Here is an 18,328-nt window from a genome sequence, read left to right on the forward strand (position 1 = left end):
ATTGTGTAAGGCTATTTCTAAAACACGACACTTTTCAATTTGAAGAGCTCTGCAAATCCCTTTAAAGCTGTAACTGATGATTGCAATTTTTAATTTTTATATTGAAAATGATTATAGAATTTTAAATGAAGACCTTTTTCTTTGTTGAAAGATATGATCCTTATATAAAGGCCATTGGAATTTTCTTAAGATTATTGAGTTGCGTCATTAAAGGTGTTCATCATTTTACAGAAATGGTAGAAACAAAAAATACAAAAATATTAATTTTCTGTCCCCTTCAACATAGTTGTAATGGTGTGTCTGTCCATTGGAAGGGCTAGTTGGAAACCACATTATAGAAAAAGAGCTGATATGGTGAAACGTAACAAATGCACCAGCATATATAATAGTAAGTACTTTCAATAGGCTTTTTTATAGAGAAAATCAACAACAACAAAATTGGACAATCCAGTGACATCAAAGTCCATGTACATTGTCAAAGCAATCATCATAAACTATGTAGTACTTTACATGTCCTTACCTGTACAAGTAATATCAGAAATACCAGTATTGATTTTCTTAAAACCACTTAAAGGCTAATTTCATTCATTTAAGCCACCTATAAATTTATATGATAAAATGAACATAAGACTATAAAGGTAGTGTGTCATATCAGTTTTGTCCCTATTAAAATGCTGTTTTTTCAGTAATTTGCACTGTTTAGCATGTCATAACAAATGGGTAAATTTAATGACAATTTAATTAGTCTTTTAATAATTAAGGAATCTGGTTTAGACAAGTTTCATCATTGTTGTGGGTTGGAATCGAGCAAATTTGTTCATTAAGCATTGCACTTTCAACACATTTTTATGATTCATTTTTTTCCCCACATTTTCCTTCATGAAAATTTGCAGCCTCTGTTTCTGAAATTATGCATTTACTTTATATATGTAAAAGTATAAAACTGAGAATACAAGCAAAATGTGAAAGCTATTGTATCCATGTAAGATAAAACCTAGACAAAATATTTCCTCATTGAAGCAATTTATTCAGCAAAGGTTAAACATTAGCATAAAATAATATTATTTATAAACTAGTATAACAATAACAATGTAATACTATAAAAATAACTGGTTCATTCCACTTTCTATACACATGTAGTACAAGTATCAAGTGTTCACAACTGCACCATTAAATGGCTTCATCATTTGTTAACAGGTATGTCTAATATTCATCACAATTGTTACAATAAAATATGACCTCAAAATACCATAAAATCCTATGAGACACTTAGTTTCCATATTTGGCTAAAAAATAATCCCCAACATGATCACAAAACATTCCAAGCATATTGCATGGATTAAGATTGAATTTACACCACCAAGATGTTCTTGGTAATTTGTAAGTAAATATTTAGTTGAGGCAGTTTTCATAAGTTTTTTCCTCAGGAATATCCCCTAGTTAGTCAAATATGTAAGTGGTATTTCAAATCTTCACCACTAGTTAAAGAAAAAACCTAGCATTACACCTCATTACTTAATATCTAGACAATGAACTTTTGAACTTTATAAAACAGGTATCAATTTCAATTATCAGTACTAGTTATTACTGAATGAAGATAATCAAGACGGGCATATACAATCGAGTATTTCAACCAAAATAATTTCTTTTTGAATTATCATTATCTTGGTATTGAAGAATCAATATCTGATTTATTCATCAAAAAGAGAGATGGAGCTAGGCCACAAAATTTTCTTTCAAAAATTAACTATCAACATTTAATTGATGGATTCAAATGAAGTCTGTCTCCTTGTAAACAATGTTTGATGTGAAAGTTATAATGGATCAGAGATACCACTCTTTTAGAGAAAGTGGTAGTGTATGCCATTCCCATCAATCACCCCCTGCATAATTCTAATTGACAGCTACCTAACATATGTGGAAGAGTCCATAAATCATCCCCTGCATGATTTTTAGTTGGTCAGCTACTTAACATGGAAGAGACCCATTTTCCCATACATTCATGCATGATCCTTAGTTGGACAGCTACTTAACACACATGGAAGAGACTCATCAATCTTCAAATGCATGACATAATTGGGCAGCTACTTAACACCATAATCTTTCCATGCATGGTTCTTAGTTGAATGCTTCTTTTAATATAACATACATGGTAGTGCCCCATATATATCGCCCCTTGCATGATTTTAAGCTGGACAGCTACAACACACATCGAGGAGATCCATATAAAAATCATCCACAGCATGATTTTTAGTTTGACAGGTACTGAACAAATATAGAAGATCTTTATAACCATTGCATTTTACTCTTTCCAGAAATATTTTTGATAAATATGGTGACCTGACTCTATACAAGCTCTGTGTTCTTTGTATTGAAGCTTAATTATGTTGAAAGTAGGAAAGCATTGGATGACTAGATTATGAGTTTTTCTCAGGATTTATCAGCTTATAGGCTTATCCAGGCTCACTATTCAAAATTTTATAACTGAGAGCAGTGGTGGATCCAGTGCGATACTGGGAGTTAGAATCCCCCCATTTGTTAAAAAATTCTGTTAAGTTTGAGCAAAATTATGGCAAAAATGGAAAAAAATAATAGGACTTTTAAACAGGAGGCTCCCAGAAGCCCGAATCACTCACCTGGTTGAATTTTTGCTTTTCAAGGGAAATGACTAACAAGGAGTTGTCCGACAATTTTGACTCGAAGAATTACGCTGAACACTTTCAGTTCTATGCAGAATACCCTAAGAAACACCAAGTTTGATTGTAATTGGTCAATTAGGTTCAGAGGAGAAATTTTGAAAAATTGTTAACGATGGACAAAGATGGATACCAAGTGATGGTATTAGTTCATCTTAAGCCAGGTGAGCTAAAAATAATTTTTTTTTTGGATTTGAACCCGCTCTTGTAAATTTCTTAATTCACTTCTGGCCAAGTGTTGCATTATATGTCACTAAAAAAATGAATTCATACTTGTACATAAAATAATACCCTTAATACCAGAACATGTACATTGTATTTTAGCAAATAGGAGAGTTCTTCCTGATGTCATCACTTACCTGTGATTTGGTTTTGGTTGGCTAAAAATCCATTGAGTGGCATGGGGCATCAACTTTAAATCGTCATAACTTTTTCATTTTTAAAGATAATTGAAAAATTCTTTTGGTTCCCAACATTGCAAATAAAATTCTTTTCATCCATGAATTTTTTTAATAAATATTCAGTAATTAGACTATATGTACATAAGATTTTAATTCAAATTTTATACAAAAATAGAGGTTGACATATAAATATCACTACAAATTTATTTTTCAAGTAAAAAAAGAATTATAAATTCACATACATAATATGAATTATTTTATCTAAATGAAACATTTTACAGAACCAAAATTGGATATAAAATAACAAAGTAATAAAGTTTTGAAAATTGGGATTTTAATCGTGAAATTGTCAATTGTTTATTTAGTTGTTTATTTGCCAACTAATTTGGCACTTAATGACATGCAAATTAGTGAATATGACATCACTAATGAGATTGGCAAACTCTCTAATAAACTTGTTATGTGTGTAGAATAAATACACATTATATACTTTGTTTATTGCATCAAAACACTTGTGTATACTGGTTTATTGGGCTGTACATTTTGGAAGATTTTACATGTAATATCTTTAGTTTTATTCATGTCACACAAAGTATATTCAACTATAACATACATGGATCTGAATACAACATTATTGTATCAAAGAACAGAAATTCCATATTTTGACAGTGTCAAAATTAATGCTAAAATTAAGAAAATAGACCAGCAACACCAAAATAGTCCTTCAACTGATTAAAGGAAGACTGCTATTGTTCTATCAACATTTTTAGACAATTTTAAACATTAAAATAACTGAGTGGCCTAACTGAATTATCAAGCCCTCACGTTGTGATATTTTAGGTGGTAGAATGTATCATGACGATATCCTACAAAATTTATTTCTGTATTGCATACAATTATAAACAGTCTATCCCTTTCTAATTTTAAAGCAAATCAAACTCTTATTCAAATAAAAGGGATATTGATTTTCTGCATGAAATTCTGATATATATCTCTTTTATAAAAATAGAAAAAAAATTCTGTGAGGCAACTAAAATCCTGAATTGCCTGCAAAAAACTAATTCATAGTGTAATTAACTCAGAGAAATTTGTGACTGTAATTCAGACCTGATACTATCAACAATTTCATACCTTTCAATATAAACTGTGTATAACATAACAACTGTAAAATTAAGAGGAATAGTTATAGTTTCATGAAAACTAGCAATATGAGAAAAATAACAAAAAATGAGGAATGTAAACATCACAGTACATAATCCATTCTGGACATGTCTCTAGCAACATCATAACATTCAAACAAGTCACTCTGTATCACAGCTTTCTACTTAGGGCATGGTGTTTTTAACCTTGTTTGTCCTTTGGCTAAAATTAGCCTGTGTGAATTGAAAAATGCAACTAGTTCCATAAGATCTGAAAATTCCTGAAAAATAACAATACAGTATTTAGTAAAATGTTTTGCAGGTACAAGCACAGAAGTCAAACTCTAAAAGGTGAGTGGGCATGCGCAGGTAAATGGGTCTGTAGCCTGAAAATGGTCATTTTTCGTGATTTTTGGTCATTTTTCACTGGATGTGGTGCTCAACAAGGGTAAAACAGTGTCCAAAGTGCAATTTTTCCAAAGCTTGTTCACTCTGATGGTCATTTAAGCTAAAATTGTTCATTACAGTCGTAAGTGGAAGGTCAAGGGTCTCCAGAGGAGTCACTCATGAGAAAAAAATGTGGATTTCTTGCAATTTTTGGCTTCAAATTGGCCTATAACCAGAAGTGGTTAGTATATGGGGTTGACATTGTGGGAATAATGAGAGACATCATTATTCTATAGAAACCAGGTGAAATGAAGCACTATGAATCCATTCTGCTGTTGTTAGAGGCCGAGAATTGAGCCCTACCCCTAAATAATCACAATTTTTTGTGGCCTTCTTAACTCATGACCTCTTGTTCAGCTGTCAAGTCCCTATTTTTGCTAAAACTCTGTATAATATAGCCTCATTTTAAAGCTCATTTTCTCTGCTTGCATTTGAAATCAAATTGTGATATCCAATGCTAAAAATAAAATTGCCAGAACCCAAAAATCAGAAAACAGCCCATGACCGTATATAGACTCTTCTCGCATGGTAAGGGTTACTTTCCAACTTCATTCTTATTGTCTTAAACCAGTTACAGTGGATTCTAATTCAATCAGCATTTTTCTTTTAATAATGAATCCAACCTTGAAGAATAATTTCACAGAAATCTATACAATTTGAGTTATTGTGCAAAAAATGTTTCTGGTAAGGTCATTACCCCAAAAATAAACTCCTATTTCTTTTTTTTATGGTATGGAACCTAGTACAATTTCATAAATATCCATATACTTTTACTCAAGTTATCATACATAAACTATAAAAAATGTTAATTTTTTAGCCTCTCAATGCTGAAAAGTTCAAGTCATAACCCCAAAAATTATTCCAAGTTAGACTGTTGTAGTACACAACCCTTTCGTACAGATTAATAGAGATCAATATTTTCATAGGACATATGTAAATAATGTAAATAAATTCATTACAATCCAAAGTGAAATTTATACTGCCTTGTAAAAACATGTATTAAAACTCCCACCCTTAAGACAAAGGATATGTTTTAATAATTTTAATGAACTAAAAGTAAACTGTAACTTGAAAACTAATCATGGGAAAAATAAGAACTTCAGCATGGTGGGTAATACTCTGTTCAACATTTATCTGGACCTTTCTTTCACTATTTACTTTACATCTGTAGGGTTCTTATTTAGTGATTTTTTATCAACTAAGACATGGAATCTTTTTATTGGAATGATTAAAAAGATCATAAATTTGGTATGGAGCTCAAGTATGAAGGGTTGTACAAACAAAACAATGGCAGTTTTGAAGACGACACACAATATTACAATGGGCTTGATAGGGCAAGATGTCATGTTCCAATGAGATGTTCAAAACTGGTGTTATTCTGCTAATTAGCAATTTCACAGTTGACATTACACAACATTGCCATTGGAAATTGTCAATATAATTTAGTTTCACAACGTAAGAACAATGAAAAAATGATAAAAGTTGCTGATAAAGTGTGTGAAACTTTCATTTGGTAGAACTCTTAACTTCAGTTTTAGAGTAGATTTTCATCCCCCTTTTGTGGTCTAAACTACATATGTACTATGACAAATTACTTACCTGTTCATCTTTTTTTACCATCCCAAGAGCAAACTTGTTATTTGGTTTCTTACGAATGTTTAAATTAAACACCTGATTCTCATACAAGATAGCTAATGTGTAAGGTTTTGTTTCTCCTCCTTTCTTACTTCTCCTTATTAAGTAGCACCCATTCTAAAAAAAACATTTCTGATTAGAGGAAGAAGGATGGCACATCTCCTGGCTTTAAAGGAGGGGTATAAAAATTGTTTATTGTTTGAATGCGAACAACTTTTGATCTACCGACAATTTTCAGGTAAAAGTTTGTTGGCATTCGAGGAAAAGCTGCAAGTAGTTATCACAACAAAAGTGCATGCATATCTAAACAGTGATACTAATTAAACAGATAGGTAAATTACAGGTAGCTAAATCTAGTTTGTGGCAAATTTAATTTTGCTGTAACTGCTTGAACAATTGAATTCTCTTAGAATGAAATTATTTAAAATGTTGCATCTCAATGTTAACTTGTAAATCATCAGGAATTCCAGTGTGTAAAAATTCTACAATAGACTCTTTGGACTGAAATGTTTTTTTTTGGTAATATTTCTATAGTTGTGTGTGCTGCAATATTCTCCCATATTACTTGATGGAATTTCTTGAAACTTTCATGTAAATAAACTATGCTTCATTTCATTCACTTATTCAAGATATTTTTCAGGTCATAATATTATACCCTTGTTTATCCTTTATTATTTTAAGTGGTTCATAAAATAATATATTGTTTGGGTGTTTGTTATGATTGCAACTCATTGGAATTCTGGTTACCCTATTTCATTTATTTTCTTGAAACTTTGTCGATTTGTGGAAGACACAATGTATTTTCATACTGTGCTCATACCCATGCTCACCATGTTTCCAGCTCATTGGAAATTATCAAATTTTCTTAATTATATCTTATAAGTTTAATGAATTGGTCTATCTTAATTTCATATAAAATTTCATTTCAATAAGAATATTTAGAATGATATTGTTTGTTTTAAATTATAATAATATGTATTATATGTTATAATAAATTACATGTCGCAGCGGCGTTGACGTGCGGCTATCCACTTTATCATTACTTTATATTTATTCTCTTTACAGATTCTAGGTTATTTGGTGTTTATTCTTAAAGCATTTTTTGTGTCCATTGTTTGTGTAATACACAATGATGAGGAGTTATTACCTGGAGAATAGTACTTCACTATGCTTTCTTTAATATTTCTAACATATAATTTGCTAATTAACATTTCCATTCCAAAAATATTTTTTGTTAAAAATTTATAAGAATTTTTTAATTTTATTTATTTAAATTTCATAATGATTTAAACCCAAAATCTACTACTTTATCACACATAAAATTAAAAAAATGTTGCTGTTTTATCAAGTTCACTTATTATTTTTGATTGTCAAATACTTATAAATTCATTTGAATATTTATAAAAAAAAAAAAAAAACACCCACTGTCATTATCTAAACATCCATTGAAATCTTTTTGTTGGCGTTTGAGGAATAGGTAACATATAAAATGCTGACATTGGAGGAAGACACCATAAAAATAACATACTTTTTAACACAAGATAAATTAATCTATAATCTACTAATTGATGTTAGCTAATTGATGTTAGTTTCATGAAACAAATAAAATCATCCAGTATCATGACCTAAACTATGACGAAACTAAGACAATTTCTAGCAATCAAATTATCCAATGCCATGACCTTAAATATGATAAATCTTAGACAACCTCTAACAATCAATTCAAGCCTAAAACTAAGACAAAACATTGGTTTGTATGAAGTATTACTTACAGCTCCTACTCCAAGTAATTTACTATCAGCAATGCTTCTCTCAATTTCTCCATGATACCAAACTTGGTCCTCTAAAGACACCTAAAATAGACAGTGTCAACATATCTGAATCTACCAAACCATAAAGCTGTATATACAGTGCTTACTAACAGTACCGTAATACTTGTATATTCAAAATAATTTTATGATTCAAATACTTGTATGGTCTGCAAGACAACCATTAACAGATTTTTTTTTCAGAGACAAGAGTTAGAAAATACAGGGTCTAAAAGGAGAATATTCTTTTTAAGGTCTTGAATTAAAGACAAAACTAATATTTTAGTCACATGTAAGAATATATAGAAAAGAATACTGCTATTAATAGTGGTTATATAACTGATATATGATTTATAATACTTCCTTTTACCCATCTAATTAACATAAAGAAGAAAAACTATGTTATATTGTTTAAATTAACATGTGCACCAGACCAGAGTTTGACAAAGAAATCTCAAAATAATAGAAACTCTTGAGCTTTTGCTTAAATTGAGAATTTTAATGATCTGTTTGGTGAAGGATTAGTGGAAAATGTCATCTAAGAAGGTTGGTTTCAGTTGAAAGCATGTTCAAGTTTGGCTTCAGCTACACCACTGATAAACAAACAAAAAACTATCAAACAAAATTGGAAATTTATACTTAGTTTAAATTAAATGTATTTTCCCCCTTTTATGTTGATCAAGGGTCATAACTCTGATATGAAGGATCTGATCACATCCTAATTAAATCTATTCAGTAGCTGATTTCACCAAAAAATCATAAGTGTAAAATTAGTGGTAAGTAATAAGGTCACAATACTTTGAACTTCTGTCAACTAATTTTACATTTATGATTTTTTTGTGAAAAGGAAAAGGACTGCTGTATCTTATCATCAAATTTGCGAAAAAATACAAAAAAAAATCCTTCAGTTTTTGTTCCACCACCACTGGACTGACAGGTTGCTGGAATGAAAGATAGGTAAAACCAATATGCAAGTTTGCAATAACATTACAATGGTAAACAAAGATTTAGATGATTTTTAGAATATGAATATCCAATCATAATGTTCTAATAAAACTTACTGAACTATCATTTGATACAGCCTGTGACTTTGTTCTGTGATCTGTAAAACATTAAAATTTACCAAAATAAGTTTTTTCATTGCAAACTTTTATGTGCAACTACTTGAAAGATGAATAAAATGCTTCACATGGTGTAGGTGAATAAAATTACAGAGGTTTAGCCTTGAATATTTGGAACAAATGTGGAAACAACATTCAAACCTGATACAGCTGTTCAAAGATATTGCGATGTTGGAAAAGAATCTGACCAGAATGAGGTCATAGAACTTTAAAATTTGTACTTAGAAATATGAAGTAAGCAATTTACAAAAAGAGAAAACATTAGAGAAATGTATACACTTTTAATCAAGTTATTGCCCAGAAACCTGAAATGTGTTGGTTTTTAGCCCCTTCAGTAAACACTTCCTAAATCAATTTCAGTCTGACTAAGATGGTATGGAACTTTGCAATGTAATTGCTTAGAAATCCATACACATATACTTAAGTCATACAGTTATGTATTTTATGGTTATAAAATGTTTGCATTTGGTCCCTTTCCCCCATATTCCTAACCATTCAGGGTTAAATATCAATAAAAACATTGTGGTATTGAAACTTAGAAGTAAAATATAAAAATCAATACACTTTTACTCATAGTATTATTTGAAAACAAGTAAAACTCAATGTTTTGGTCCTTTTCAGGCCCTGATACCTGAACACTGTGTGTGTCATGACACCAAATACCAATATCCGAATCTGAACTCTGTAGTATAGAACATGTTGTTGTAGTATTACAGAGATCCATAGAAGCTTATACTTGAGTTATGTGGTAAAATTTTATGAAAGCATAATTTTGGTTGAATTTAACTATAAACAAGAAAATATGCATTAATTTGAGCAAAGCAAATCAATATAATACCTGTATAAATCTGTATAGAACATGTAATTTGCACAAAAATAATTGTCTACTTCTGTTACCTACAATGTTTCTATAATGTAAAACAACAAAAGATTGTAGCTTGTTATTGATGACAAAATATGCATTAATTAAAACTAATGCAAAGCAAAACCTCTTTGGTCACACATAAAGAGGGAGAAATTTCTCTTCATAAATCTCAGAATTTGAATTTTACCAAAAAGAAAATGTATTATCTGGAAACAGAAGGATGCATGTCAATGAGTTCTGAGAAATGATATAGTAGATGATGGTATTACCAGTATGGCTTCTTTCAGATTTAGGTGGTTCAGCTGCTGGTGAAGGAACTGGTCCTCCTAAAAACAAAATAAAAGTAAAGATAACGCTAAATACGAACATAAAGCTGTTCATCCTGGAATACTCCAGGCCATGAACAAACTTCCGCTTTACTTCCAGACCCTGAACAAACTAAAGCTGTGCATTAGGGCCCTGAACAATTTTGAGCACTGAGATTTTAAAGAACAATATATTAGCAAAAGTTCAAAAAGATAGATTGCTGGACACTCTTTTCCTGGAGAAGGTATAGGATTCATTGAATAAAGATGTAAAAGGTTTAGAAGCTGTCACATAATAAATGTCAATAACATTTTTGTGGATAAAATTTTGCAGCTGTCCACACATGAAGCCAATACTTGCAGTGGAAGAGTAAGTCACAAATTTAACTTTTTTACAAAGTTTTTGGCTTTTTGATCAACTTCACACAAGTTGGCTTCTATTTAGTAAAGAATATCTTTATATAAAAAATTACATCAATATTTAAACTGATCTGAAAACTTTTACTTTAAGGGTATAAAATGAAAAAAAAATCTATAGAAAAAAATATAGGCCCTTTTGTTGTAAGCTGTTCAAGTTTTTGTCAATATAACTATCTATATGTAAACATGTTAAATACACCAGAGAAAGTTGAGCTTATGACTACAGATACTCCCTCATACCAAATGTTTGAAGACAATGTATCTACAATGGGCATTGGAAATAATATGTAAAACTTTCATCTGTAAAACAATTTCATAGAATTTTTGGCATAAAACCAAAAAAGAAAAAAAAAAATTTATTTGAAAACCCTTTTCAAGGTGAACACATTTGGAATTCTATAGTTACGTTCATTTAACATCAACTCTGTAAAAAATAGAAATTTCCATAAGCTACCATAGACCTGAAAAATCAACCAATAAGATACTGGTATGTAAGTGAACGTTACTTACTCATCTGGGAAGAAGTGCTAAAATAATGATAGACTTCTAGTACTTACTTCTTCCAGCTGGTCTGGGAGGAAGTGTGGATGTCTTCTCTTCTGAAAAAAAAAATCAAATTGATGACATATTCTTGTAAATGTGTAATAATATTTGACCAGCAATGGCCACAGCATGGTGTTAAGTTTGGTAAAATGAGACATGCACTGACTACAGCATGGTGTTAAGTTTGATAAAAGGAGACATACACTGACTACAGCATGGTGCTAAGTTTGGTAAAACGAGACATGCACTGACTACAGCATGGTGTTAAGTTTGGTAAAACGAGACATACACTGACTACAGCATGGTGTTAAGTTTGGTAAAACTAGACATACACTGACTACAGCATGGTGCTAAGTTTGGTAAAACGAGACATACACTGACTACAGCATGGTGTTAAGTTAGGTAAAATGAGACATACACTGCCTTCAGCATGGTGTTAAGTTTGTAAAACTTGATCTGTATTTTGTGAGATTCTTTCATTATAATCTAGAAACCTGCATGTGTTGATAACTTGTTCAGCATTTTTTGGTATACAGAGAAAATATTTGTATAATAAAGTATTAAAAGGACATCTACCTTTCTTCACTGGTGCAGTCTCTGTGATTTTTGGCTGAAAAAAAATCAATTCCTTATATATGAAATACAAATTTACAGTATCTCCTTTGATCTACAAGTTAAATCAAGAAGACAAGTCTATAACAGGAATATTGTAATCATGAGATACAATAACAAGTAAAATAACAGTATAAGAAATAGAACAACAAAAATAAGAGTCATTTGATAAACTACTACCTAACAAAATGCTATACATATTGTATATTAGGTAATATCACTACTACCTAACAAAACATATTGTATATTATCAAATTAATTTTTCTTTCTTCAGATTTTGTCACTATTTAACAATTTGATATTGAACAACGACACCGAGACAAAAAGTTCAAAATCACACTCATATTTCCTTTTTATGCAAATATTTCAATAAAATTCTCTGATGGGTGCAGCTTGATAGGGCCACAGTGGTTGTATCTTGAACAATTGGGAGAAGTATGGACACATCATTTGAGCTTGATATAGCTCAGAGCTTGGATTGTGAATAAATGTTTAACACAACATAAGTTTCTAACACAGAAAGGGAAAGGAAGGGTTCAAAGAACTAAAAAAAATTTCAATTAGCCTTATATACAAAAGGAGAACAACATTTTATGGTAATATGCACAACTACTTATTATGTCCTTACTTCATACCAAGTGTCATGAAATTCTGTTCAGAAGTGTTAGAGGATGACAGACAGTCCAAAGGATAGATGCAGCCTTAATACTGCACCCTTGGCAACTTTGTTTCATGGAATTTAATAAAAGAAATTACTTTTTTTGGCCCTTTTTTTCCCTTGAACAATAAGGGCCATTATGTGTGAATCTTGTGGTTTAATTTCATATACTAGTGGATCCATACACGTTTTTTTCTGGATTTGCTGTCTGGACATCAGAATAATGTTTGTTTCTGCTAAACCTAACTTTTACAGTATCACCTGTGTATTGCAAACAGATCAAAACAATATTTGAAAATTATTGTAATGCATATTTTTGACTCCTTTTTGGCACTTAATTCCTGAAAGATTCTAATTATAACCTAAAATAGATCTGTACACTTTTATTCACTTGTTGTCTGGACATTTGGAAAATGCCTGTCCCTGACCCTTCCATCCATCCTGCACAGTTCAAATGACAACCTCCAAAATCAATTCCAGTTTGTGGAATGGCAGCTTTTGGTTCAATTTTAGAAATAGACATTGACCATAACACCATACCATTTTACACATTTGTGCTTGTTTTAAAACTGTAAACTTCTCTATTAACTCTATAAGAACTGAAAATTCTAAGCCATAAAAGACTTTTACTTCGTTTAAAAAATATAGTTGAAATATAGTTGAATTATTGTTCTTTTCAAACCTGACTAAAAAAAAACAGATATTAAAAAACCAAGACAGTGAACACCCTCATTCCAATTTTTTCTTCCAGAAATAAAAAAAGAATAAAAAATTAATTTTTTATTGCCTTTATAACAGTAAACTGAGATAAGAGCTTTGTTGTTACTATCTGAAAAGCACTACAGAGAAATTTCTCCCAAAAATAAATACAAACAAAAGCAATTGGATAACGGAAACTTTAAGTAAAAAAAGGGATTCCTATATGTAAAAACAAAAATCTTTTTAATCAGTTTAGGTGAAAGTCATTCAGTAAATATCATAAGAATAAACCTCAAATTAAGCTACTTACAAGATTTGTCATTAAAATGATTGAAAGTCCAGTACAAGCCATAGGCAGATTTAGTACGTCGAATTTTTGAGACCTTTTGCTTAGCATTTATTGTAATTAATCATGCTGATAGTGATTAAGAACTATCCTTGAATTCTGGTGGGCAAGTATCAGATACAAACTTACAGGTACTGGAGCCATGGCCATATAATCCTCCTGAGGTATTTCTCCTTTTAATATCTCCTCGGGAACTTCATACTCTTGCTAAAATATTTGTTATGACATACATGCAGTTAGTATATCCCTCTTAATGGTCATAATGCATGTGCCATATCTGATGGAAACCAACCTGGTGCAATGTTATTATGATAGCAACATTTATAGCACAAAAATAAAGAAGCTGAATTTAATTAACAACCATCTCTTTAAAAAAATAATTTTTTTGTGATTCTGACCTGGCCACAACTATAAGGTAAAAGGTGAACTGTTATCTTCAAACTTAAAAATGTTGGTAATATATATTTAGAAAATGTATTATCAGAAATGCATTTAGTATACATTTTCTGAAATGTTGCAATTGATAATATCATTAGAAACATTTTTAACTTGACAAAAACAATATTTACATGTAATACAATGCATTTTTGACACCTGTAAGAATTTTAAAAAATTGTGTAAACACATTTTCTAAATTAAATTCTTACTGAAATGTGTTATCTAATATAATATAGAAAGCACATTACATGTAAACCTTGAATTAGAAACAACAAAAATAAGATCTGATCAATTTGTATGCACAAGGCTGATTTCATTTGTTCAGATTTATTAATAATTTGCATGCATTTTTTGTTATAGATTGAATTCTAGCGGCAAAATAAGACGGAAAATTACATTTTTTTTGCAAAATTTTCTTTAAAAATATTTGCATTAATATTCAAGCAATTAGAAAAATGTAACAATCCATCTTTCAGAAACAAAGATCTGAGTCTCAAAAGAAGAAAAAGAATAAGGAGTAGTGTCATTAAGACCTAGTTTTGGTCAAATAATACAATATATATTAAAAATAATAACACTCAAGCACACCTTAGTGGGTTACTTTAAAAGAAATATCTGTAAGTTCATTTTGTATGCAACTGATTTTTGGCTTAAGATCTACCTACATAATTAATTCTTATGCTGCTGATGAGAGATTACTCCTCAAAACATGTGTACAGGATATAAAAATTTGCAATATATTTGATTGGTATTTTTTTTTGTATTTGTGCTTTGATGAAGCTGCTTTACAGTACTAGATTCAAAGTACCCACAAATTTTTAAATAAAACTTACGGAACTTATTTCATGTGGCCATTAAGATTTGTGTACCATCCCAGGATATTGTTAGCTTGATGGCAGATGTTTTTAATACTGTGAAAGTACTTATATTTGTGGGTGTCAATTTTCATCGTTTAGGGGAAAAGCACATGTTCATGGATTCTTGAATTTGTGATTTTGATGATCACGTCATACAGTTCAAAGTAAATAATCCTTTTCACTGGGAATGAAATTTCGTGATTTGCCTTACCCACAAAATCCACAAAAATTGGTACAACATGAACTTCTTTTAATTCTTGGCATCAAATTACATATTCAAAGGCAGTGGAAAAACGAAAAATGAATGAAATCCCATGTATCAATTTAATTTTAAATATTTTCAGGGCTTTATTCAAGTATCCATACTCTATGTCACATAATAAAGAAAGGTTGTCATATATTTCAAAGTTTCAAATTTCACTTTCTATTTTTTTGTGTTGGAAGGGATTTAAATGGATTAGACCCACTACCTAGGTGTAAAGAAGTAAAGAATGTAAAAACACAAATGCAACCAAAATGTTTAAAAAAAATTCCCCATTTCAACTTCAAACCACATGCACTTGATATGTCATTTAAGGTGTAACTTACTGGTAATTGATATATATACGTCAAACACCCATGACCTTTGACTTTACCTGTTGAAATTCTGGTTCTGATACTTTCTTTTTTGGTTGATGTACTTTATTCTGAGGAGGTGTTGGTAGTACCCTGTTACGACTGTTACGAGGAGGGGGAGGTTGTGGTTGAGGAGGCTGTGATGGAGTAGCATCTGGATCCTCATAGACATCCTGAATATAAAGAAATCATTAAATCATTAGAATTGATATCTTCAGTTATGTGATTAGTGTAGTTTATTCCTCCTTTGTATAGATATAAATGTTTGAATCTTGTTGTACTAAGGATATGTTGTCATATGTATGGCATTGTTCAACATATTAACAGCTCATGTTTAAAAAAAAAACAACATGGAAAATGCAATATTTTTAAAATCATTGATATCTTAATAAATAATATAAAAAAAAAAAAAAAAAAAAAAAAGATAACCAGAGAATCAGTTTGTTCAGATTCACTCAAAGAAGAATGAAATTTACTTCTATACTACAGAAATAACACACAATTTGAAAAGAAATGTTTTCTTTAAGCAAAGCAGCATAATATGAGACTGTCACTACTTTAAAGCCAAGAGAAATAATATTTACTTGTGCTGAAATCAAAAAGTGCTTAGCTGTCCTATATGTGACCTGAAAATTCCTGTTCTTTCTGGTCATGTGACCAATGTTTTTTCCTGTATTTTCTGATTCAATCTCCTGCGCTATTTCAAAGATTTACACCTCCGCCACACTCAGTGCTAAACCCCAACCCATTATGCAAATTTGTACAGTAAAACCAAAACAGATCTGTAATGAGTAGTGCTGATGCACTATGAACTTTTCACATCTTGTATAGCAGAGCCTGGCAGAGAGAGATAAAAAGTAAATCAGGAAGCTGTTGCAGGTGATTTGTGTTGTACTTTAGTAATATTACTGGCAGAAAAGATTTTCAGCAGCACCATGATAACCAAATTTGTCACCTATGTTGTCAACTTCACTGGAAAATTATATTAAACAAGCACAAACATTAACCAGCTTTAAACAAGCTTAGTTCATCATCTTTAACCAATATAAACCAGCAAACCACTCTAGTGATTTAGTGCACTATCCTAGTCTTTGTTATAACATTTTAAGCAATCTATTTAGTTATATCCAAGTAAACTTGTTTTCTGAATTATATGTTTAAGTCAGAGAAGTTAAAAAGCCTAAAGTATTAAAATGTTGTTTTGAAGTTGTGTATAAAGAAATGAACTGTAGTGATTTCAACACAGGATTTCATAATGACTCAGGGTGAGACACATGGCTTATAATGAGTGGCTGTGAAACACATGGCTTATAATGAGACAGGGTGAAAGAAAGGGCTTATAATGAGTCAGGGTGAAACACATGGCTTATAATGATTGAGTCAGGGTAAAACAAAGGGCTTATTATGAGTCACTGTGAAAAACATGGCTTATAATGTCGAGTCAGGGTGAAACACAGGATTTTAATGAGCAAGGGTGAAACACATGGGTTATAATGATTCAGGGTGAAACACATGGCTTATAATAATTCAGTTAAGGTGAAATATATGCTAAGTACTATATTCATTAGAAAAATCATTAGAAAGCTACATATAAAGCATACAGAAAACAGAACCTTGTTAGTTTTGTGACTACAAAAGAATAACTATGCTATAAAGATACAAAGTTGTCTGAAGTAAACAATGGACAGGACTGCTACATTAATCAGGAAACTGGGTTATACTGAAAGCAGCTCTGACTTCTCATGATTTTAAATAGTTTAGTTATTAGCTGTAGCAAATATAAATACTTGAGAAGAGCAAGTTGCAAACTTGTGTTTTAACCATTTAATTTAGGACTAGTGAGTACAATGAAGTAAACTAATCAAAATCACTGGGTGAATGTAATGAAATGAATTATACAAGACTGTAAGTCCAGGAAATATATCTTATGCTGCTTTCAGAGTAAAATCAAAAGCATTAGAAGACTGCTTCAGCTATGGTGGTTCCCTAAAGAGATGACAAATACTGCATAGGATAAAAACAACTGTGCATTTTGTTTCAAGCCTGTTTATACTAATTAATTTCTCACCTTTAGTTAAAGTTAAGACTTTTCTTTATACCAATTGATAAAAATATATCTTTCCACAAGAATATAAACAGTTACATAAACTTATGCAGGGAATGTAGTATGATGCTCTTTCATCATAATTACAGGGTAAAAAAGAAGAAGTCTTTGTTTTTATACATTGAATTTGAAATTTGATTTATGTTACTATATATTGTATGTACCAGTTATAATAAAATCAACAGTGATCAAAGAAGATATAAAATCTTACTGGGTTTCACTTAAATAAAACTAGAAATCATGCAAACATTGAGCAGACTGAAAATACACAATTTTTTTTCCTTCATTCAAAGCACATTTTAAAGAAAATCAGTGACTTGGACCTGTTGTTCAACCACTGGGGGAGGAGTGTGATGCTGCTCTGTGGGTAAGGGAGGTAATGCTGAACGTCGCACTGATGTTACAGGTTGAGGTTGATGGTCAGGATCTTCATAAAAATCATCCTAAAATATTGTCAAATATTATAATCTAGGTGACATTTCTGAATTTATGTATACATGAACACAGAACTGCTGGAATCTACTGTGTTAGTAGGTAATTGAAATTATACTTAAATAATATGCTTTACTCTGAAAAATATTTTGAACATACTAACTTTGAAAAAAAAAAAAAACCTCTT

General features: G+C 30.7%; 1 protein-coding gene across 25 annotated transcripts in view; it reads right to left on the reverse strand.

Annotated features, from left to right (window-relative positions):
- Nucleotides 1-1,006: 1,006 nt before the first annotated feature.
- Nucleotides 1,007-18,328, reverse strand: part of LOC148622678 (uncharacterized) — a 58,918-nt gene continuing 41,596 nt past the window's right edge. For 20 of the 25 annotated variants that reach the window (XM_088572724.1, XM_088572710.1, XM_088572722.1 and 17 more), the window contains 10 exons: nt 18,033-18,152; nt 15,626-15,778; nt 13,825-13,902; nt 11,957-11,990; nt 11,395-11,436; nt 10,382-10,438; nt 9,188-9,228; nt 8,091-8,171; nt 6,283-6,435; nt 1,007-4,517 (listed from right to left, as the gene is read on the reverse strand). In XM_088572724.1, the coding sequence (XP_088428850.1) occupies nt 4,419-4,517; nt 6,283-6,435; nt 8,091-8,171; nt 9,188-9,228; nt 10,382-10,438; nt 11,395-11,436; nt 11,957-11,990; nt 13,825-13,902; nt 15,626-15,778; nt 18,033-18,152 (858 nt within the window). In that variant the 3' untranslated portion in view covers nt 1,007-4,418. Of the gene's footprint in view, nt 4,518-6,282; nt 6,436-8,090; nt 8,172-9,187; nt 9,229-10,381; nt 10,439-11,394; nt 11,437-11,956; nt 11,991-13,824; nt 13,903-15,625; nt 15,779-18,032; nt 18,153-18,328 lie in introns of those variants that run through there. The other 5 variants (XM_088572728.1, XM_088572726.1, XM_088572725.1 and 2 more) reach the window with 3 other exon arrangements.

This window comes from Perna viridis, chromosome 3 (genome assembly GCF_037379345.1).
Source record: "Perna viridis isolate PV_CMFRI_1.1 ecotype Kerala chromosome 3, ASM3737934v1, whole genome shotgun sequence".
In the NCBI taxonomy this organism is placed as follows: Eukaryota; Metazoa; Mollusca; class Bivalvia; order Mytilida; family Mytilidae; genus Perna; species Perna viridis.